The 23,748-nt window shown below is 48.8% G+C and overlaps 2 protein-coding genes across 3 annotated transcripts in view; one reads left to right on the plus strand and one right to left on the minus strand.

The window, feature by feature from the left end:
• cul9 (cullin 9) overlaps positions 1-11,558 on the minus strand; it is a 62,625-nt gene extending 51,067 nt beyond the window's left edge. The window contains exons 1-7 of the mRNA XM_075473956.1: positions 11,407-11,558; positions 5,019-5,714; positions 4,311-4,465; positions 2,899-3,507; positions 2,550-2,691; positions 1,176-1,366; positions 924-1,110 (exon numbers count right to left, since the gene is read on the minus strand). Coding sequence (XP_075330071.1) covers positions 924-1,110; positions 1,176-1,366; positions 2,550-2,691; positions 2,899-3,507; positions 4,311-4,465; positions 5,019-5,714; positions 11,407-11,530 — 2,104 coding nt within the window. The 5' untranslated portion in view covers positions 11,531-11,558. The remainder of the gene's footprint in view (positions 1-923; positions 1,111-1,175; positions 1,367-2,549; positions 2,692-2,898; positions 3,508-4,310; positions 4,466-5,018; positions 5,715-11,406) is intronic.
• A 5,988-nt stretch (positions 11,559-17,546) lies between these two features.
• Positions 17,547-23,748, plus strand: part of LOC142388467 (uncharacterized) — a 21,276-nt gene continuing 15,074 nt past the window's right edge. The window contains exons 1-3 of one of the 2 annotated variants that reach the window (XM_075473731.1): positions 17,547-17,792; positions 18,998-19,508; positions 21,959-22,096. In XM_075473731.1, coding sequence (XP_075329846.1) covers positions 19,047-19,508; positions 21,959-22,096 — 600 coding nt within the window. In that variant the 5' untranslated portion in view covers positions 17,547-17,792; positions 18,998-19,046. The remainder of the gene's footprint in view (positions 17,793-18,997; positions 19,509-21,958; positions 22,097-23,748) is intronic. The other variant, XM_075473740.1, reaches the window with a different exon arrangement.

Consider the following 23,748-nt stretch of genomic DNA (forward strand, 5'->3'; position numbering starts at 1 on the left):
CTTCGGAAGGCTTCAGAAAGGCTTCGGAAGGCTTCAGAAAGGCTTCGGAAGGCTTCGAAAGGCTTCGGAAGGCTTCGGAAGGCTTCGGAGGGCTTCGGAAGGCTTCGGAAAGGCTTCAAAAAAGCTTCAAAAAAGCTTCAGAAAGCTTCGGAAAGCTTCGGAAAGCTTCGGAAGGCTTCGGAAGGCTTCGGAAGGCTTCGGAAGGCTTCGGAGGGCTTCGGAAGGCTTCGGAAGGCTTCGGAAAGCTTCGGAAGGCTTCGGAAAGGCTTCAAAAAAGCTTCAGAAAGCTTCAGAAAGCTTCAGAAAGCTTCAGAAAGCTTCAGAAAGGCTTCGGAAGGCTTCGGAAGGCTTCAGAAAGGCTTCGGAAGGCTTCGGAAGGCTTCAGAGGGCTTCGGAAGGCTTCGGAAGGCTTCGGAAGGCTTCGGAAGGCTTCGGAAGGCTTCGGAAGGCTTCGGAGGGCTTCGGAAGGCTTCGGAGGGCTTCGGAAGGCTTCGGAAGGCTTCGGAAAGCTTCGGAAGGCTTCGGAAGGCTTCCGAAGCCCTCCGAAGGCTTCGGAAAGCTTCGGAAGGGCTTCAAAAAAGCTTCAAAAAAGCTTCAGAAAGCTTCAGAAAGGCTTCGGAAGGCTTCAGAAAGGCTTCGGAAGGCTTCGGAAGGCTTCGGAGGGCTTCGGAAGGCTTCGGAAAGGCTTCAAAAAAGCTTCAAAAAAGCTTCAGAAAGCTTCGGAAAGCTTCGGAAAGCTTCGGAGGGCTTCGGAAGGCTTCGGAGGGCTTCGGAAGGCTTCGGAAGGCTTCGGAAGGCTTCGGAAGGCTTCGGAGGGCTTCGGAAGGCTTCGGAAGGCTTTGGAAGGCTTCGGAAAGCTTCGGAAGGCTTCGGAAAGCTTCGGAAGGCTTCGGAAAGCTTCAGGCTTCCCCCTGTGAGCTCACCCAGCAGCTCCTGGTCCTCCAGGCTTCCTCCCCCCCGCCTCAGGTAGTGTTTGGAGAAGGTGTGCGAGCACAGCAGGTCGCCCAGGCACGACGACGGCAGCTTCTGCTTCACGTAGTGCAGCAGCTTCTTGGCCACGTCTCCGGGCACCGACAGGCCGATCAGACACAAGTCGTCCAGCTCGGCGTCCTGCAGGACAGACGCGGTCAGGTCGTACCGTCTCTAACGAAAGGACAGGTGAGCGGCGGTCCTACCTGGTCGTCCAGGCTCTGCAGCAGGATGGCGTTCACCTCCTGCTGCTGCGGCAGCTCCAGCTTCTTGATGAAGAACAGGATCTCCCACCACTCAGCCCTGCTGAGCGCCGCCGGCTCCACCTGATGCCCCTCCGACAGGTAGGGCAGCGAGTAGAGGCCGCCGGGCGGCTTCGAGAAGAAGGTCTGACTCACTGAGGGAGGAAACGGGTGAGAACAAGGTGAGAATAAGGCTTCATTTACACTGCAAGTCTTGATGCCCAGATCCGATTTTTTTTAACGTGTGGTTACACATACTTTAATAATGTGACTCATATCTAATTCACGCGATTACACTTGCCTATCACCTGAAACATCGCGCATGCCTACTTAAAGGTAGGGTAGGAGATCCTGGATTTTGAGTCCAGCGAAGCTGCATTTTGAAAATAGACCGGTCAAAAGTCCCAACCTCTTTCTTCAGACTTCCCCCCGAAGCCACACCTCTAGAGTACATGAATGCGCAATGCTTGTTCACGAGCGTTCACACGTTGCCGTATTTAGTATTTAGTATATGCTAACTATACGTTTAATAATGCTAGGTGCTAGCCAAGCTGGCTCTAGTTTAGCTTCCTGCCAAGCGTCTGGACGTGTAATTCGTTCACGGAGCAGGGTACGCGCACAGGGGGGGGGGGGAGGAGCAGATTGCAGTTTGACAGACGGCATCAGAATCCAATCATCGTTAACGGTTCAGTATGATTGGATAGTGTTTTTCCTGGATTGTTCGTTCTAGAGGCCACTAAAACATTTCATTTTTGTGTCAAAACTTTTAATTAATTGGTTGCAATGGGGGTGTGAAGAGTATTTCAAGCAATATGTAAAAAAATGTTCCAGAAAAAGATCCCCTACCCCGCCTTTAAGTGTTTACCAAACAGTTAGAAATGTCTTGAAAGACTGATTTATTACGATAGGTGCCTTTAATTTTGGTTTGCATCTCCTCCACTCTCCAAAGACCGAGAAGACGGGTCACTTCCTCAACTGTCCACTGCGCCTCGTTGGTTTTGACCTCCTCCGACATGTTCCTTGTATGTTTATGCGTCTCGCATTCACTAGCTTACCACGTGCGACAAAAAAATCTAAATCATTGCATATTTAATGACGTGTGGAACGCAATGTGTCAGAATATCCGATCGCATTGTCACATATCCGATTCGTATCTGATAAATTTCCACATATGAAGGAGGCCTGTATCCGATCTCAAAATATCCAAATGCATCTTGTCCTAGTTACATAGTCAAAAAACATATCCGATCTGTGTCACATGAGAGCAAAAAAAAAAAAATCGGAATTGGGTAACATTTAACTGACAGTGTAAATGTAGCCTCAGAGACAGAGGGTTACCTGCGGTGAGTTTGAGCGTCTCCGTCAGGGTGGAGGCCTTCTCCTGCGTCTCCTTCTCCGACTGACTGCTGCTCCCGCTGCCCAGAATCTCAACCATGTGCCAGTGAACCCAGTAAGTCCTGGACAAGGAGTTCCAGTAGACCTGCATGGATCAGAACCAGAACTGTCAGGCTGAGGGAGTTACTGTATCACCGTCGTAATTTCAAAATGTTTTTATCAGAATATTTCAATGATTTCTTTGAAGTCTTGTTAAACTTTGAACATCTTTATTCTGACCAACTGAACGTTTGATTGGTTCACATATTTTCAGATCCACGGGGATCCGTGTTAAATACGTGGAGCGTCTCACCTGAACAGGCGGCGAGCCGTCGTTGCTGTAGCGAAACTCTCCCTCGTCCCCGGCGCTCACCTCCTCGTAGTCCTCCAGCATGCGGACCATCATGCCGCTCTTCAGGCTGTCCTGGACGTACTCCACGTAGGCAGAGCGGCTGGCGAAGTCGGAGCGCGTTTTGAACCCGTTTCCCGTCTTCTTCTTTGGCGGCGTGGCGGTGGGAACGGTGACGGGGGCGGCGGTGGCGAGCACGACGGGAGAGGCGCAGAACCGAGGCTGGAAGATGGACCTCAGGACCGGGCGGCACGCCTCCTCGCTCTGCTCCTCCCTGCAGGACACGCCCCCTCCCAGGTGGTGGGCGGAGCCGTCGGGGTGCTTCCGGTTCCGGTCCCAGCCCATGACTCGGACCAGCTCTGAGATCAGGTTAGCCATCGCCATGGTGAAGTCGAACTGTCGCTGGATGCGGAGGTGCTCCGTCTGGTGGGCGGAGCTGGAGGACGTGGTGGGGGCGGGGCTGGCGTCCTGCCTGTCGGAGCTGGACTCCACACCCGCGGTGTTGAGTTTGTCCATCAGGGAGGTGACGCACAGGTAACGCTTCACCAGAGAGAACAGCAGCTTCCCAGGAATCTGAACACAGAGAGAGAACAGTCAGACCTGTCTGAGGCCACGCCCCCACTGAGGCTGCTTTTTAGCTCATTTCCAGCTATATTATCTGTTAGCTTCTCTCCTGCTGTCTCTGCTTTCATAAACTGTATTTTAATACAGCTGAAATCCTAATGAAGCCTCTTATTTCCTTTTTATTTTCTGTCTATGACCCATCTATGACCCATCTATGACCCATCTATGACCCGTCTATGACCCGTCTATGACCCGTCTATGACCCGTCTATGACCCGTCTATGGCCCGTCTATGGCCCGTCTATGGCCCGTCTATGGCCCGTCTATGGCCCGTCTATGGCCCGTCTATGGCCCGTCTATGGCCCGTCTATGGCCCGTCTATGGCCCGTCTATGGCCCGTCTATGACCCGTCTATGGCCCGTCTATGACCCGTCTATGGCCCGTCTATGGCCCGTCTATGGCCCGTCTATGGCCCGTCTATGGCCCGTCTATGGCCCGTCTATGGCCCGTCTATGGCCCGTCTATGGCCCGTCTATGGCCCGTCTATGACCCGTCTATGACCCGTCTATGGCCCGTCTATGGCCCGTCTATGGCCCGTCTATGGCCCGTCTATGGCCCGTCTATGGCCCGTCTATGACCCGTCTACGGCCCGTCTATGGCCCGTCTACGACCCGTCTACGGCCCGTCTACGACCCGTCTATGACCCGTCTATGGCCCGTCTATGGCCCGTCTATGACCCGTCTATGGCCCGTCTATGGCCCGTCTCAGATTGTGTTGAGGGAACTTGGAGACGCTCTGTAGCGCTGTGTGTACCTGAGGCAGGTGGATTCCCTCGAAGGAGATGCCGTGTTCCTCAGACGAAGTGGTTTCAGCGAACAGCTCCAGCAGAGTGAACCGGTTATCGAAGTCCATGTGCTGCTCGATGCCGTCCTGCTGGCTCAGAGAGAGCAGCACGTACGCTCGGCTGCCTGTAGACAACATCATCCTCAACATCCACATCCTCATCATCATCCTCAACATCAACAACATCCTCAACAACATCCTCATCATCCTCCACATCAACAACATCCTCAACAACATCAACATCATCCTCATCATCATCCTCAACAACATCATCATCCTCAACAACATCCTCATCATCCTCCACATCAACAACATCCTCAACAACAACATCATCCTCCACATCAACATCATCCTCAACAACATCAACAACATCCTCAACAACATCATCATCCTCAACAACAACAACATCATCCTCCACATCAACATCATCCTCAACAACATCACCAACATCCACAACATCCTCATCATCCTCAACAACATCCTCATCATCCTCCACATCAACAACATCCTCAACAACAACATCATCCTCCACATCATCAACAACATCATCCTCCACATCATCAACAACATCATCCTCCACATCATCAACATCATCATCCTCAACATCATCCTCAACATCATCATCCTCAACATCATCATCCTCAACAACAACAACAACATCAACATCCTCAGCCTTACCTGCATCATGCGAGGCGAGCGCCCGCAGCATCTTCCCGGCGCTGCGCCTGGTCTGCGTCTCCTTGTTGCACAGCAGCTCCATCAGCAGGTTCAGAGCACCCGTCTCCTTGAACACGCCCACCAGCGAGCCGATGCTGGCGTAGGCGCTCAGCACGTGGATGGTGTGCATGATGTTGATGGAGAAGTCCCTCTTCTTGGCCATCTGCTTCCTGGCCCGACACACCAGGTTCTTCACGTCCTCCTTCATGTCCGACAGCTCCACCTCGTCGAAGGTGACGTCGGCCGGCAGCTCGCCATGGCTGCCCTGGCCGCCGTCCGCCGCCTCGCCGTCATGCTGCTGCTCCTGCTGCAGGGGGCGCTGCGGGTCCGCCTTCCTCTTGCCCAGCAGCGTTGGGCAGTTGGCGTAGACGTCCTCCATGGACATCCACATCAGGATGTTCTCCGGTTTGGGTTCTCCGGACGTGGAGCCGCCGGACACGCCCCCGCCGGAGCCGCCGCCGCCCGTCACGCCCGTCTCGTTGGCTCCGACCCCGGAGGCGGACCCGTCGTCGATGGTGACGAGGCACCAACGAATCAGGTACTCCGTCTGACCGTCGTGGGTCCGGCGCTGGCGAATCAGCTCCTCCGGATACGCCTGCAGCTGCGGGCTCAGCTGGACCAGCAGGTTCCCATTGCGGCGTTCGCCAACCATGGTCGCTATGGAGACAGGAGACAAGAGAGGAGGCGTTAAGGAGACAGGAGGAGGCGTTAAGGAGACAGGAGGAGGCGTTAAGGAGACAGGAGGAGGCGTTAAGAGGACAGGAGAGGAGGCGTTAAGGAGACAGCAGAGGAGGCGTTAAGGAGACAGCAGAGGAGGCGTTAAGGAGGCAGCAGAGGAGGCGTTAAGGAGACAGCAGAGGAGGCGTTAAGGAGGCAGCAGAGGAGGCGTTAAGGAGACAGCAGAGGAGGCGTTAAAGACACAGGAGAGGAGGCGTTAAGGAGACAGCAGAGGAGGCGTTAAAGACACAGGAGGAGGCGTTAAGAGGACAGGAGAGGAGGCGTTAAGGAGACAGCAGAGGAGGCGTTAAGGAGGCAGCAGAGGAGGCGTTAAAGACACAGGAGAGGAGGCGTTAAGGAGACAGCAGAGGAGGCGTTAAGGAGACAGCAGAAGAGGCGTTAAGGAGACAGCAGAGGAGGCGTTAAGGAGACAGCAGAGGAGGCGTTAAGGAGACAGCAGAGGAGGCGCTAAGGAGACAGCAGAGGAGGCGCTAAGGAGACAGGAGGAGACAGCAGAGGAGGCGTTAAGGAGGCAGCAGAGGAGGCGTTAAGGAGATAGCAGAGGAGGCGTTAAGGAGACAGCAGAGGAGGCGTTAAGAGGACAGGAGGGGACAGGAGGAGGCATTAAGGAGATAGCAGAGGAGGCGTTAAGGAGACAGGAGACAGGAGGAGGCATCAAGGAGACAGGAGGAGACAGCAGAGGAGGCGTTAAGGAGACACTAGAGGAGGCGCTAAGGAGACAGGAGGAGGCGTTAAGGAGACAGCAGAGGAGACAGGAGGAGGCGTTAAGGAGACAGGAGGAGGCATTAAGGAGACAGCAGAGGAGACAGGAGGTGGCGTTAAGGAGACAGGAGGAGACGTTAAGGAGACAGCAGAGGAGGTGTTAAGGAGACAGCAGAGGAGGCGTTAAGGACACAGCAGAGGAGGCGTTAAGGAGACAGGAGGAGGCGTTAAGGAGACAGGAGGAGACAGGAGGAGACAGGAGGAGGCGTTAAGGAGACAGCAGAGGAGACAGGAGGAGGCATTAAGGAGACAGCAGAGGAGACAGGAGGTGGCGTTAAGGAGACAGGAGGAGACGTTAAGGAGACAGCAGAGGAGGTGTTAAGGAGACAGCAGAGGAGACGTTAAGGAGACAGGAGGAGACGTTAAGGAGACAGCAGAGGAGGCGTTAAGGAGACAGCAGAGGAGGTGTTAAGGAGACAGCAGAGGAGACGTTAAGGAGACAGGAGGAGACGTTAAGGAGACAGCAGAGGTGGCGTTAAGGAGACAGGAGGAGACGTTAAGGAGACAGCAGAGGAGGCGTTAAGGAGACAGCAGAGGAGACAGGAGGTGGCGTTAAGGAGACAGGAGGAGACGTTAAGGAGACAGCAGAGGAGGTGTTAAGGACACAGCAGAGGAGGCGTTAAGGAGACAGCAGAGGAGGCGTTAAGGACACAGCAGAGGAGGCGTTAAGGAGACAGCAGAGGAGACAGGAGGAGGTGTTAAGGAGACAGTAGGAGGCGTTAAGGAGGCGCTAAGGAGACAGCAGAGGAGGCGTTAAGGAGGCAGCAGAGGAGGCGCTAAGGAGACAGCAGAGGAGGCGCTAAGGAGACAGGAGGAGACAGCAGAGGAGGCGTTAAGGAGACAGCAGAGGAGACAGGAGGAGGTGTTAAGGAGACAGTAGGAGGCGTTAAGGAGACAGGAGGAGACAGCAGAGGAGGCGCTAAGGAGACAGCAGAGGAGGCACTAAGGAGACAGGAGGAGACAGCAGAGGAGGCGTTAAGGAGACAGCAGAGGAGGCGCTAAGGAGACAGGAGGAGACAGCAGAGGAGGCGTTAAGGAGGCAGTAGAGGAGGCGCTAAGGAGACAGCAGAGGAGGCGCTAAGGAGACAGCAGAGGAGGCGCTAAGGAGACAGCAGAGGAGGCGCTAAGGAGACAGCAGAGGAGGCGTTAAGGAGACAGTAGGAGGCGTTAAGGAGACAGGAGGAGACAGCAGAGGAGGCGTTAAGGAGGCAGTAGAGGAGGCGCTAAGGAGACAGCAGAGGAGGCGCTAAGGAGACAGCAGAGGAGGCGCTAAGGAGACAGCAGAGGAGGCGCTAAGGAGACAGCAGAGGAGGCGCTAAGGAGAAAGCAGAGGAGGCGTTAAGGAGACAGCAGAGGAGGCGCTAAGGAGACAGCAGAGGAGACAGGAGGAGGTGTTAAGGAGACAGCAGAAGAGAAGTTAAGGAGACAGCAGAGGAGGCGCTAAGGAGAAAGCAGAGGAGGCGTTAAGGAGACAGGAGGAGACAGGAGGAGGCGTTAAGGAGACAGCAGAGGAGGCGCTAAGGAGACAGCAGAAGAGAAGTTAAGGAGACAGCAGAGGAGGCGTTAAGGAGACAGCAGAGGAGGCGTTAAGGAGACAGCAGAGGAGGCGTTAAGGAGACAGAGAAATGCCCTGTCCGTCCAAAGAAAACTGGCCAGAAAAAAGGCCACGATTTATTATCTCTGTTTGTGTCTTGTATTGATAGAATAAATGCAGGTGGTGATTTTAAAAAAGCATATATCTGCAAAGTTTATAGCTTTATTTATTTTTTGTTATCGTGACCCCCCCCCGTAACCTTAACCCCTTTCTGCTGAAAAAAAAAAAAAAAAAAAAGGGCGATTTTCACATTTTGGGATGTTTGTGTTGTATATAATGATCTGAAATGTAGACTTAATGAAGGTAATAAAAAGCTGGAGTTGGCTGGATGTCTCGCCCCGAGTATCTACTTGAATTTAAACTCTCAAAAAAAAATAAAAAATAAAAAAATTCATAAAAAAATTCCACACTGTTAACAAAATTGAAGGTCATGATTTATGCTAGTGTGACCATATTTTCATTACCGAATTGAACTATTACCATTATTATTATTATTATTATTATTATTATGCTTGAAGTTGTAGTAGTGATTTTCCACCGATTTTTTTCAGGTATTGTTTTCTGCCCCCCAGATGAGCTAACTGCCCCCCCACACATGCCACGCTGCTCACACCTCTGGACAGCGGGTTGCTTCACGCGGCTCAGATACGTGTCAGCGTTCACGTTCAGTTTCGGTTTCCTAGGTAACGAGTCATCTCGCTGGCTGCGGTCTAACGGCTGGGCTCCAGCAGGGGCCCGTCTAATCACTGATGCTAACAGGTTAGCTGCCAGCACTCAGAGAAGCTGCGACACAAACAGGGTTTTAGTTTCCATCCACAGCTTCACAAAGTGACACTAACCAGCCAAGAAGAGTCCAGTAAGCCCGCTGACATCTAAATGCTGTTTGAACTTCAGTAAATAGTCCAGTTCCTTCATTTTACTACCTCATAGCAGCAGCTAACCTTAGCTAACACCTGCTAGCATCCGGTGCTGAAGTTGGCTTCACATTGGTGGCACCGCAGTCACTTTTTCTGGATCTGAACCACCTGAGACCCCCTGAGACCACCTGAGACAACCTGAGACCACCTGAGACAACCTGAGACCACCTGAGACCACCTGATGAGCAGGTGTTGATGGAAAACTACATCATTAAATTGGTCTAATTGGGACTGGATTGTCCCACAGAGGACTGAAAGCTTTGTGTTTGTGAACAGGGAGAAAAAAAAAAAAAAAAAAAAAAAAAAAAGGCATTTCTCTGCTTCTGTAACACACAGATCACCTGAGAATCCTGATTATTTACTTATTATTTATCAGACTGATCAGTGGTTGGAGTTTATCTTTCAGTTAACCTGCTCTGGAGTGAAATGCCCACAAAAAGTTCTAAACCGTTTTCATCGCAAAAAAAAGCCAGAACAAGAAGATGGCTCAACACAGAACCTCCCACGGTTAATCCGTGGAAAGTCATAATTAAAGACATCCAAACTATTGACTTTTAGCCTCAGGTTACAAAGGGGCAAAGGTGATGCCCTCTGGGGTAAATGGGACACCTACATGGCAGGAGGGGGTGATGACCTGTCTTTATGCCTTGTGTACTCTGGTCACGAAAAGCAATGACCATGATGTTATAGTTTGTGGCGATCGGCTCGCATCCCCACGGTTCCCCTGATGTTTTGTTTTTGTGAATATGCGCATGCATGTTTATATGACTAGGTTTTGCAATCATTTGGATGTGTGCCTGTGTATTTTTTGTTTTTCTTCTATTTGTTGTTTCTCTTGTTTTTTGGGTCGCATGGCTGGTATTTGAATTGTTTTGCCACATCTGATTGTGACCATATCTTGTTTTTGTTTTTTGTTTGTTTGTTTTATATTGATGTTGTGACCTGAAAAGATAGAAAAATAAAGTTTAAAAAAAAAAAAAAAACTGTTTTCATCTTCAGGATAAATAAGTCCGTATCTGAATAAAATCCTTTAACATTTAAACCTGGTCGCAGATGCCGAAACAGCCAATGAAATGGTTCCTTTTAAACATTCTTATGAACAGAATAAGTTTTACAACATAAACGGTATGTAGTAACGATCTAAGAAACTTGAGGTTAGACTCCATGTTGGTGATGCAGTTTGAACTAATCCTAAAGTGTGTTTTAAGGTTGTGAATGTGTGAATCAGCAGTTAAAATAGTATAATTAAACATTTGGACCTGATCTAAGGTGATCTCAGGGGGTCTAAGGTGATCTCAGGGGGTCTAAGGTGATCTCAGGGGGTCTAGATGCCAAACATCCAATCAGAGGCCAACTTCACGGTGGAACCAGGCTCACTTCTCATTAACACGCGCACATGCGCGCGTTATCAACACAGCCACGTGTCCACTTCCCTAACCAGCTGGTTAACAGGTCAACACAGCAAACCCATCAACTAGTTCAGCAGCCTGAGTCACTGCCTCGTGCTGAGGACGTCACACCAAACTCCATTTCAAAACCCACAAAATTTGACGTCATGCTGCCCGCGAGCCAACAGGAGATTCAAGATTCAAGATTTATTGTCATTTGTACAGAGAGACACTGGGTCATACTGTACGCCAGCAGCATTAAATAAATTGAGAAGGGTGAATGAAAACCAAGGAAGAAGATAAAGTAGAAAAAAAGTAGAAAAAAATATTAATAATTTAACTGTCCATAAAAATTAAAGTGAAATGTGCGACTATATATATATATATATATATATATATATATATATATATATACACACACACACAGGTGGAAATAAGTGCACAACTAAAGTGGCTGAGTGCCAGTGAATTACTGGTTGAGTAGCCTGATGGCCTGGGGGAAGAAACAGGAGCTCCGGTTCGGGAGTTTTGGGTCCTTTGCCGGGTTCTGTGGACCTTTGCGGTCCCTTCGGCCCCGCTGCCGGGCGGAACCTCCTCCTCTGCGCCCTGACAGCTGCTCTGAGGACCGGACTGATTACAGGAACCAGCTGGAAAACTTTAGTCGGTTTGTGTGCCGGACTGAAGTTTGACCCGGAGCTCTCTCAGCGGGTCTAACGGCGGATCTAACCCGGTTAAACTGATGTTTCCGGGTCGGTTTCCCTCCTTAAACTGCGGTTATCTGGGCGAACCCTGGCGGGCCGGACCGGGCCGGGCTGTGGACGGTACCTCGGTGCTGGAGAGCCGCGGTGGGCCTGCCCAGCAACCCGCTCCGCTCGGCCGGGGAAGCGGCCCCGCCCTCCCGGCTGCCCCCCGGCTCCCTCCCAGCTCCCCCCCGGGTGAGGCCTCCTTACCTGCCGTATCGCAGAGCTTCCCCCGGGCTCGCAGTTTTCTTTTCCGCCCTAACGTGTCGTTTCCCAGCCTGTTTCTGTGTGTTTGGACGCGCTCCGCTTCTGCTCCGAGCCGTTGGATGCGCATCTGCGCACTGTGACCGGAACTGCGTCACTGACCGCTTTCTTCTTCAGGGCCTGTTTAGAAAGGAGTTCCTCTTCTTTGGGTTTATTGGTTGAAACCTGGCGTGCCCCCTGCTGTCCGGGCGGACTGTAAAACAGGTCGGCGGGTTTCTGCCCTGATGGAGCATCATTTCCTAATGTCTTCAGCTCCCAGAAATGTTTAAATATATAAAACTATTAGATAGATACATATTTAGATATTTAAAACTATTAGATAGATACATATTTAGATATTTAAAACTATTAGATAGATACATATTTAGATATTTAAAACTATTAGATAGATACATATTTAAAACTATTAGATAGATACATATTTAGATATTTAAAACTATTAGATAGATACATATTTAAAACTATTAGATCAATATTTAAAACTATTAGATAATACATTTTTAAACATTTAAAACTATTAGATAGATAAATATTTAATTATTCAAAACTGTTAGATAGATAAATATCTAAATCAATAAATCTGATCAGTTATTGATTCATGCTGAGAAACAGGTATCAGGATGTAAGGATGATGAAACTTTGGTTTGAGGACAGCAGAAATGTTCTTCTCTTTTCTGAATTCATGTTCACTACTTTTCTTTTAAATTATTATTATTTGGTGCTTTTAATTCCTTTATTATATAGGACAGTGTAGAGATAGGAAACAGGGGGCAGAGAGAGGGGGAATAACATGCAGCAAAGGGCCGTCCGATGCGGGACTGGAACCAGCTGCAGCGAGGACTGTGGCCTCTGTGCATGGGGTACAGATGTACCCACCATGCCTCAGACCGCCCCGTTCAGGACTTCCTAAAACTCGACTTGTGGCTCGTAAGGCAGCGACACCAAGAAGAGGCCGAATGGAGGCTGACACCCAAATGAACCATCTGCTCCAAATGGGTTTAAATACGTATTCAGATCAGTTTGTTTACGGATTATTTGTGCAATTCAGCTCTTTGCTTCGTTCCAATCCTCAAACATAAATACTCCATAAAGTTTACAAGGCAAGGCAATTTTATTTATAGAGCACAATTTGTACACAAGGTAATTCAAAGTGCAAATAAATAAATAATAATAATGATTTTTTTTAAAACATAAAAAATAATCATTAATTAATTAATTTAAAAGTGAAGAGTGCAGATAAAATACTTTCAGGTGTCACATGCACAGCTAAACAGAACTGTTTTCAGCCTGGATTTAAACCTGGTCAGAGTTATAACAGGTGTCTGCAGTCATGCAGCCCACACATCCACACTGTCCCAAGCTGCTCAACCCACCTACCGGCATTCTCCTGCACGCCACCTCTCCATCTGCCCCCCTCCCCCTCCTTCCCCCTCACCTCCTCCACTGCGGACAACAACACCAGCCCCCAGCTAAGGCCGGCTTATGGTCGGAAACCAGGTCGTCTGCGTGTGTGTCGCAGTTAAGGCGCTGGCATGGTTGCCGCGTCTGTCACGGCGGTGTCGCACCGTGACGTCAAAATGGCGTTTCAGGCCTGGCGCTTGCCTTGAACAGACGGCGCAGCGTGGTGTCGTGCGCCAGTCGATTTCTGTAACTTGGCGGCGCCAACAACGACAGACCGGATGGACCGATGTGAGACCGGCTCAGTCAGGAGGTGCGTTTGTACAGCAGCTGTACGAAACTGCAGAGAAACAGCACAGGGAGCACGTAAACTCCCCAAACTGGTGCACAGAGATGGGCAGAACTTTGGGGAAAGAGGGAGAGTTCTGTAAGAATGTGTGGAAGAAGCTACGGGACAGATACGTGAAGGCAAAGAAGAGGGCAGAGACTCTGTTGATGCCGGGGGCTTCAGACCTTCACCTCTTTTAACTGAATAAAAAAAATAATTAATTATCCAGATACTGCAGCAGCATCATTAATGTGTTCCTGCTCTTCATCGTTTTCTTCTCCACTTTCTTCGTTGTAGAGTAGTTAACCTTCACGTAGCAGCGCCACCTCTGTGACGGAGAAAATTGCAACTACTGGCGCATCGACTTGCGCCACTATATATGGCGGGCACGAAATCGTGACATCATCAACACCGCTCGCGCTAGCAGACGCGGCAACCATGCTAGAGCCTTAACGCAGATATGCCCCCCCCCCTTCCGCAGACACTCTGGTGCACCTCCCCAAAACTGTAACTCACCGCAGACATCGCCGCAGGGAGGAGAGAAAGGAGGCCTCTGATTGGTCAACTCTACATCCGCTCTACACTATGCGTATTTCCGGTTTGCTAACCGGCTAATGGTGACGATTCTTTCGCCTCTCTGCCAGCTCCAGTAGTAGCAATATTTCTTCTATTTCTAGATCGATCAGCTGCATCTCAATCAAAGTGCGCATTCGTCCAGTCGCCATTGTTGTTGAATGACCTCCGTAACCGTAACACCCACAATCCTAGCTTGTTCGTGATTGTCCCTCTTGCGTTGTGGCGTGGGATTAACATAGCGCAGACCGCGCTTCAAAAGTGGGCATAAATCAAAAATAACTGCGTCGTGTCTGCGACACACTGCTGCGAGAGTATGCACGGGGCTTTAGAGGCAGCTGGAAGGACTACACCAGGGGAAGGCTGCGGGCCCTGACGGCATCACACCATGGATCCTGAGGACCTGTGCCAGCCAGCTGTCTCCTGCACTGGAACATCTGTACAACCTGAGCTGGAGTCGGGAGAGAGTCCCGTTGCTGTGGAAGACGTCACACGTGGTTCCTGTCCCCAAGAAGTCGAGGCCATCCGACCCAGAGGACTACAGGCCAGTCGCTCTCACATCTCATGTGATGAAGGTCATGGAGAGACTGGTCCTGGCCCAGCTGAGGCCTCAGGTGAGGACGTTTCTAGACCCCCTACAATGTGCCTACCAGCCCCACTTGGGAGTTGATGATGCTGTCGTCTTCCTGCTGCAACGAGCCCACATGCACCTGGATGGTGGAGGAGACACTGTGAGAATCACATTCTTTGATTTCTCGAGTGCCTTCAGCACCATCCAGCCCCGGCTACTGGGTGAGAAGCTGCGGGGGACGGGTGTCCACAGCTCAGTGATCTCCTGGGTTACTGACTGCCTGACAGGTAGGCCACAGTCTGTCCGTCTGGACAGTGTCCTGTCTGATGTGGTGGTCAGTGACGTAGGAGCTCCACAGGGAACCGTCCTTTCTCCTTTTCTCTTTACCTTATACACCACTGATCTCCAGTACAACTCTGAGTCATGCCACCTACAGAAGTTTTCTGATGACTCAGCTGTTGTCGGGTGTATAAGAGATGGAGAGGAGGGGGAGTACAGGACACTGGTGGACAACTTTGTGGAGTGGTCTGAACAGAATCACCTGAGGCTGAACGTCAGCAAGACCAGAGAGATGGTGATCGACTTCAGGAGGAAGAAGAAGACGCCTTCACAGCCGCTGAAGATCAAGGGGGAGGTGGTGGAGGAGGTGGAGGACTACACATACCTGGGAGTGGTGATCGGCAACAGACTGGACTGGGCATCCAACACTGACGCTGTGTGCAAGAAGGGGATGAGCAGACTTTATTTCCTAAGGAAGCTGAGATCCTTCATGTGTGCAGCAGGATGTTGGAGACCTTCTACCACAGTGTTGTTGCCGGTGCCATGTTTCTTTGCTGCTGTGTGTTGGGGAAGCAGCATCAGAGCCAGCGACTCTAACAGGCTGGACAAAATCATCAGGAAAGCTGGCTCTGTACTGGGACAAAAACTAGAGTCCCTGGAAACCGTGGTGGAGAGGAGGACACGGAAGAAGCTGTTATCTATCATGGATAACATACAGCAGCCTCTCCACCACACAGTGGACAGACAGCGGAGCACCTTCTCACACAGACTGCTTCAGCTCCGCTGTCCAAGGGACAGATACAGGAAATCCTTCCTGCCACATGCCATCACCCTGTACAATAACAGTTCATTGTTATTATGGTATCTCAATACCATAACTGCATAACCGCACAACTGCATTGTTGCACTTTGATGTACATATATTTTTTTTAATTATTTTTTATTTTATTTTATTTTATTTTTTATTTTATTTTTTTTATTTATTTTTTTATTTTTATTTTATTTATTTTTTTTATTTTTATTTTTATTTTTATTTTTATTTTTATTTTTATTTTTATTTTTATTTTTATTTTTATTTTTATTTTTATTTTTACTGTCTGTACGCTGCTACTGCAACGCAATTTCCCAGCTGAATAAAGTAGTTCTATTCTATTTATTTGTCCTGGACAGCAGGGGGCGCTAACGTTTAATTTACAGGCATCATGGAGATCAGGGGTCTGTTTCACAAAGCAGGTTCAACATACTCTGAGTCTGTTCCTGACCTCTGAGTTGATCTACTCTGAGATAGAAAACTCTGAGTTTTCGGTTCCACAAACGCTGATTTGAGTGAGTTTAATCAACTCTGAGTAGGTTCACCTTGAGTTTAGCGCGTGCACCACAACTTTAAAAAGCCAGCATCAATGGAGCCCCGATTCGACGAGTCACCATGGCAACGGGGAAGAGGAGGGGCTACGTTTTTCACCAACCTGGAATTGGAAATCTTAATGCGCTCATACGGCGAGTTTCAATACGTTTTTAGAACTAAGTGCAACAGTTTAAATGTAGTCCTTTGCAATCCCAATAATATCACAGGGAAACTGCTTGAATGGTAGCCCATTCATTTATTTCATTTAGGTGCAATCCCGCAGGGGAGAAGCGCTCTGCAGCAGTTTAAGATGAAATATAAAAACATTGTTCAAACAGGTGAGACCTCGGCATGGAGGCTCATTCTGATCATGTTTTACACTGTAAGGTAAATATTAAGTGGCTATTTGACTGTGCAGTTATTTTATCCCCAACATAATGCTGTTCTCACACATATAAACTATGTCTTCTCATCTATATCATGTTCTGTTAAATAATTAAGCCTATTTACACTAACACAGACTTCTACTGAGCCAACAGAAAGAAGGCAGATGCCTGTAAAACGGGTGCTGCCCAGCACCGCCACCTCTAACGGGAGGGCAGTGGCTGAGGGAGTCCACCCCCAAGACACGAGTGCCTTTATAAAATATAACAGGCCTATAAATGTCTTCTTAAGCCCATTCATACAAATATTTATTTGTTTGTCTTTTATGTCTTTTTTTTCTTTTGTCCCAACACATTCTGATGGTGCCGCTCAGAAAGATAATTGTCTGGAAATGCAAAAATCTATGCGGTCTGATAACCATCTCCTGATGAATATTTATTTCTCTGCGCAGTAATGCTGCACCTTCATCTACGGGATCGTTGTCTAAAGGACATGTTGGTGGAAACAGTCGCCTCCTGCTGTGCCTGATGGACTTCTGGAAGTAGAAGAACTCGCTCTGCTGACTGAATGAATGAATGAGGAAATCAAACGGCTGAAAGAGGGCGGAGACAGAGAGAAACTCCAGGTTCACTGAGTAAAACCTGGTTCAGAGACTCTGTTACTATGGTAACTGACCGAGAGCTTAAGTTACCTCCCTTTGTGAAACGGAAAACTCAGGGTTTCCCTCATTTCAGGGTTAATAAACTCAGAGTTTTCACCAAAGCTGCTACGTGAAACGGACCTCAGGTTCCACCTGTCACTAAGTGAACCTTCAGACTGAAACTCCTCCAGATTCCCTGAACGCTTTCATGATGTTCTGCTCTGCAGAGGCACAACTGTGCAGATCCCTTCAGGCTTTCTCTGAGGAACTTTGTTTTAAACACAAACTGGAGATCCTCTTAACATTTTTTTTAAGAACTTTATTTGCAACAAAGCAGAACAACGAGATATAAATGTGTACATAACGTAAAAAATAATAGGATAATAATAATAGTAAGAGAATAACGGTCACAAAACTCTTGCAAAAAAGGAAACTATTGAACTCCTCTGAACATCTCTGTGCTCAGGGAGCAGCTGTGATTGGTTGGTTGATGTGATGGAGCTCTGGGGGGCTTTAGGACCATGGGGAGGGAATCTCTGCTGTATTCACACACACGCGCGCGCGCACACCCCTCTCCCGTATCCATCTCGCATGCCTTTTCCTCCTCCGGTCCGTGAACTTCCAGCAGCTGATGCCCCTCCTCCATCTCTGCTCTGCGGGAGACAGACACCTGTCCGCCCGCCTCTGCTCCTCCGGAGCTCCGGAACCTCCCAGCGGGACTCCGCCGGCTCTCTGTGCGGCGCAGAGCGCGCTGAGGACGGCAGCACGGAGGAGGGTCCCCCGGATGGATGAATGGAGGTTCTCACCTCGGTAGGTGAGTCTGTTGTTGTGTCGGGATGACGTCAGAGCCGCGGACAGCGTCGGTATTCGGGTTTAATTCTGAGCTTTTAAAACATATTCTGTTCATAAACATCCGTGCGTGTGCGCGTGCGCGTGTTCGGCTGGATTTGAGGCTCACCTTCCTAATTAATGTGGATGATTAGAGTTGGATGAATATGAGCTGCAGGAACATTTAAACACAGACAGGAGGAGTTTCTATTTTACTTTTCTATATTTATATTTATATTTATATTTATATTTATATTTTACATTTTATATTTTATATTTTTATATTTCTATTTTTCTATTTCAATAATTTTTTATGTTTTTTTTTATTTTTTATTTCTTTTCAATGATTTTATGGCCTTCTTGTGATTTTATGTAGCTGTAAAGCACTTTGAATTACCTTGTGTAAGAATTGTGCTCTATAAATAAAATTGCCTTGCCTTGCCTATCTGAATGATGTCAGAAACATGAAGAATGATGTTAGAAACATGAAGAATGATGTCAGAAACATGAAAAATGATGTTAGAAACATGAAGAATGATGTCAGAAACATGAAGAATGATGTCAGGAACATGAAGAATGATGTCAGAAACATGAAGAATGATGTCAGAAACATGAAGAATGATGTTAGAAACATGAAGAATGATGTTAGAAACATGAAGAATGATGTTAGAAACATGAAGAATGATGTTAGAAACATGAAGAATGATGTCAGAAACATGAAGAATGATGTCAGAAACATGAAGAATGATGTCAGGAACATGAAGAATGATGTCAGAAACATGAAGAATGATGTTAAAAACAGACTTCTGAGCAAAGTGTTCAGAGCTGGAAACACATCCACGTGTTACACTCATGATGAAATAAGAATAAATCACATTTACATCCTGTTTCATTAACCTTCAGCTCTCAGAATATCATTCAAACTTCAGAATTATCATAATTATTCAAGGTTCAGATGAGATTTAACACAATAAAAGATGTGATGATGACATCAGACGTTTAAACATGGCAGAGCATAAAGAGGAAATATTCTTTCATTTACACATAAACTCCACTCGTGTCTTATTCTGACTGCAGATTTGTTCAGATTCTTGTTCCTGGATCTGAGCAGAAATGTCTTCACAAAGCAGAAGAATGCTTTAAACCAGAGTTTAAAGAGGTTAAAGAAACCTTCATGTTTTGTGTTCTCAGGACTCTGACCTCTGACCTCTGAGCAGTGACCTGGGAGCTCTGAGGAGGGATGCAGGGGGGAGGGGGGGAGGCTGAGACCTCCAGAGGAGGGTCAGGAGGACGAGGCGCCTGCAGACAGAACGGCCTCATCCACACCCGCAGGTTGGGGGCGGAGCCTCAGGGAGACGTGGGGGCGGAGCCTCAGGGAGCGATGGGGTCGGTGTGTTCGGCTCCTCAGAGTCATGTGGTGCCTCAGCAGGAGCCCAGCAGAGCTCCTCCTCAGCTCCTGAATCCCAGAGCTCTCCTCCCCCAGCAGGGTAGAAGCGTAAGCCCCGCCCCCAGCACAGTCCCCGCCCCCAGGCCAACCCTAAGCCCCGCCCCCGGCCTCTTCCTGTGCCCGGACAGCATCCTGCGAGCCTGGGGGGAGGCCGGGGGCGGGGACTGCTGTGAGACCACCTTCATCGAGTTTTCTGCAGAGGACGCAAAGATTCACACGCTGTCGTACGACATCGACGACTTCCAGGAGCTGGAGGTGAGAGAGTCATTTTATAAATGTTATAAAGCCCCATGAACCCAGGAGCTGGAGGTGAGAGAGTCATTTTATAAATGTTATAAAGCTGAACCCAGGAGCTGGAGGTGAGAGAGTCATTTTATAAATGTTATAAAGCCCCATGAACCCAGGAGCTGGAGGTGAGAGAGTCATTTTATAAATGTTATAAAGCCCCATGAACCCAGGAGCTGGAGGTGAGGCCGCACATTTCAAAGTTGTTGTTTGTTGTTCAAGGGGGCGTGGTTTGTGATGCCATACCACACTGACCACTTAAATGCTCACAGGAAACATCTGAAAACCTCATGTGACCCCATGTGACATCATGTCACCTCATGTAACCTCATGTGACATCATGTCACCTCATGTGACCTCATGTGACCAACCAAAACAAACAGGACAACTGAGTGAAGTACCAGTAAGTACCAGTCAGCTGTTCATTCAGCTGTTCTGTTTTGGTCCTCAGTTCCCTTGTGTTCCCTTGTGTTGGTCCTCAGTTCCCTTGTGTTGGTCCTCAGTTCCCCAGTTTTGGTCCTCAGTTCCCCTGTGTTGGTCCTCAGTTCCCCAGTTTTGGTCCTCAGTTCTCCTGTTTTGGTCCTCAGTTCTCCTGTGTTGGTCCTTAGTTCCCCAGTTTTGGTCCTCAGTTCTCCTGTTTTGGTCCTCAGTTCCCTTGTGTTGGTCCTGTGTTCCCTTGTGTTGGTCCTCAGTTCCCTTGTGTTGGTCCTCAGTTCCCCAGTGTTGGTCCTCAGTTCCCCAGTTTTGGTCCTCAGTTCCCTTGTGTTGGTCCTGTGTTCCCTTGTGTTGGTCCTCAGTTCCCTTGTGTTGGTCCTGTGTTCCCCAGTTTTGGTCCTCAGTTCTCCTGTTTTGGTCCTCAGTTCTCCTGTGTTGGTCCTTAGTTCCCCAGTTTTGGTCCTCAGTTCTCCTGTTTTGGTCCTCAGTTCCCTTGTGTTGGTCCTCAGTTCCCTTGTGTTGGTCCTCAGTTCCCTTGTGTTGGTCCTCAGTTCCCCAGTGTTGGTCCTCAGTTCCCCAGTTTTGGTCCTCAGTTCCCTTGTGTTGGTCCTGTGTTCCCTTGTGTTGGTCCTCAGTTCCCCAGTGTTGGTCCTCAGTTCCCCAGTTTTGGTCCTCAGTTCCCTTGTGTTGGTCCTGTGTTCCCTTGTGTTGGTCCTGTGTTCCCTTGTGTTGGTCCTCAGTTCCCCTGTGTTAGTCCTCAGTTCCCTTGTGTTGGTCCTCAGTTCCCTTGTGTTGGTCCTCAGTTCCCCAGTGTTGGTCCTCAGTTCCCTTGTGTTGGTCCTGTGTTCCCTTGTGTTGGTCCTGTGTTCCCTTGTGTTGGTCCTGTGTTCCCTTGTGTTGGTCCTGTGTTCCCTTGTGTTGGTCCTCAGTTCCCTTGTGTTCCCTTGTGTTGTTCCTCAGTTCCCTTGTGTTGGTCCTCAGTTCCCTTGTGTTGGTCCTCAGTTCCCTTGTGTTGGTCCTGTGTTCCCTTGTGTTGGTCCTCAGTTCCCTTGTGTTGGTCCTCAGTTCCCTTGTGTTCCCTTGTGTTGGTCCTCAGTTCCCTTGTGTTCCCTTGTGTCGGTCCTCAGTTCCCTTGTTTTGGTCCTCAGTTCCCTTGTGTTGGTCCTCAGTTCCCTTGTGTTGGTCCTCAGTTCCCCAGTGTTGGTCCTCAGTTCCCCAGTTTTGGTCCTCAGTTCTCCTGTTTTGGTCCTCAGTTCCCCAGTTTTGGTCCTCAGTTCCCCAGTTTTGGTCCTCAGTTCCCCAGTTTTGGTCCTCAGTTCCCCAGTTTTGGTCCTCAGTTCCCCTGTGTTGGTCCTCAGTTCCCCTGTGTTGGTCCTCAGTTCCCCTGTGTTGGCCCTGTGTTGGTCCTCAGTTCCCCTGTGTTGGTCCTCAGTTCCCCTGTGTTGGTCCTCAGTTCCCCAGTGTTGGTCCTCAGTTCCCCAGTTTTGGTCCTCAGTTCCCCAGTTTTGGTCCTCAGTTCCCCTGTGTTGGTCCTCAGTTCTCCTGTTTTGGTCCTCAGTTCTCCTGTGTTGGTCCTCAGTTCTCCTGTTTTGGTCCTCAGTTCTCCTGTGTTGGTCCTCAGTTCTCCTGTTTTGGTCCTCAGTTCCCTTGTGTTGGTCCTCAGTTCTCCTGTTTTGGTCCTCAGTTCCCTTGTGTTGGTCCTCAGTTCTCCTGTGTTGGTCCTCAGTTCTCCTGTTTTGGTCCTCAGTTCTCCTGTTTTGGTCCTCAGTTCTCCTGTTTTGGTCCTCAGTTCTCCTGTTTTGGTCCTCAGTTCTCCTGTTTTGGTCCTTAGTTCTCCTGTTTTGGTCCTCAGTTCTCCTGTTTTGGTCTTTAGTTCTCCTGTTTTGGTCCTCAGTTCCCCCCTCTATAAGTGTTGGTGGTTCCTGCAGGAGGAACTTTAACAGGATCAGAGTGATGAGAACTCGACCATTTGTCTCTCTGAACAGAGCGATTACTCCAGCAACTCAGAGAGCGAGGACACCTTCCTGCTGATGCCTCCCAGAGATCACCTGGGCCTCAGCGTCTTCTCCATGCTCTGCTGCTTCTGGCCTCTCGGCATCGCTGCCTTCTACCTGTCCCATGAGGTGAGAAACTCTGTCGGGCTTTCACTGAGAAGTCGACTTATAAACCGGCAGCTTTAATGTGTTTTCCTGCAAAGCTGCTTCATGATTTACAACAAATGAGCTGCACTTTGCTGCAGTTCCTCACGTCTTTTATCTACTTACTGTATCCACAGAACAGTTTATTCATTCAGTCCTTCACAGGAAACATGAAATACATTCAAACTAAATGTGATAACAACAATATGCAGTAAAAAGGTTCAGAGGAAAGTGCAGTGAAAGCTGCTAATCAGCAGTTTGATTCAGCAGGCAAGATGAACGTCTTTAATCTGCTTTAAAAGAAGCAGAAGCTGCAGTTTGTTACACACGTGTGGTGAATAAAAGCAGGAAGCAGGTTCCCCACTTTGGTTTGAAGTCTGAGGACAGAAGGCCTCAGAGGGTGTGTGTTAGCTGTGTGTGTTAGCATGTGTATTGGGGTGTGTATTGGGCTGTGTGTTAGCTGTGTGTTAGCTGTGTGTTGGCATGTGTATTGGGCTGTGTGTTAGCTGTGTGTTAGCTGTGTGTTAGCATGTGTATTGGGGTATGTGTTAGCTGTGTGTGTTAGCTGTGTGTTAGCGTGTGTGTTAGCGTGTGTGTTAGCATGTGTATTGGGTGTGTGTTAGCTGTGTGTTAGCGTGTGTGTTAGCATGTGTATTGGGTGTGTGTTAGCTGTGTGTGTTAGCTGTGTGTTAGCGTGTGTGTTAGCATGTGTATTGGGTGTGTGTTAGCTGTGTGTTAGCGTGTGTGTTAGCATGTGTATTGGGTGTGTGTTAGCTGTGTGTTAGCTGTGTGTTAGCGTGTGTGTTAGCATGTGTATTGGGGTATGTGTTAGCTGTGTGTGTTAGCTGCGTGTTAGCGTGTGTGTTAGCATGTGTATTGGGTGTGTGTTAGCTGTGTGTGTTAGCTGTGTGTTGTGTCAGCTGTATTCAGGCTGCTGCTGCAGTTTCTTCTTCTTCTCTTTCTGTTTTTGGAACATTTACACAAACGGCGCCCACACACACCGACACACTTCTTATGTAACTGATCTGCAGTCAGCTGGAGGAGGACGACTGCCTCTTCATCTGTTGATCACAGCAGAAAAAAACTTTTTCCTGCTCAATGAGGATCATTTCTGTGTCTCGGCTGCTGGTCAGAGGGTCACATGCTCAGTTTCCTCTGCTCAGATTGGTCGGTGCTGCTCTCTGTGGTCTGTTAGTTTTAAACGGACTTCTGTGTTTGTGCTGTGGATGCGGTTTCCATGCCAACTCCACACCTACATCTCCAAAAGAAGCGAGGTTGATCACCATGGCAACGCCTCCCACAACAGAGAGTGAACAACAGAGAGGAAGAGGAGGAGGAGGGAGGTGATCCGTTAAAGGGGCAGTTCACCACAAACATGGAAACATGAACGATCACATGAAAGATGTCCCAACGAGGTGTTTTCAGCTGGTTGTTCAGTTATGTCCTGAACTGAAACCCTTTTTCTTTGTATTGTACCGAGAGTTAAAAGGAAAACAAACAAGTTATTTTATATACTTCTGTCTGTAATTTATATTCCAGAGGAACTGGAACTGAAATGTTTTTAAAATGTAGATTTACTGAGAACTGTGTGGCAGCTTTTGGAGTCGTTGTTGGTCTCCTTGGTCATCGGTCATTAT

This window comes from Odontesthes bonariensis, chromosome 2 (genome assembly GCF_027942865.1).
Source record: "Odontesthes bonariensis isolate fOdoBon6 chromosome 2, fOdoBon6.hap1, whole genome shotgun sequence".
In the NCBI taxonomy this organism is placed as follows: Eukaryota; Metazoa; Chordata; class Actinopteri; order Atheriniformes; family Atherinopsidae; genus Odontesthes; species Odontesthes bonariensis.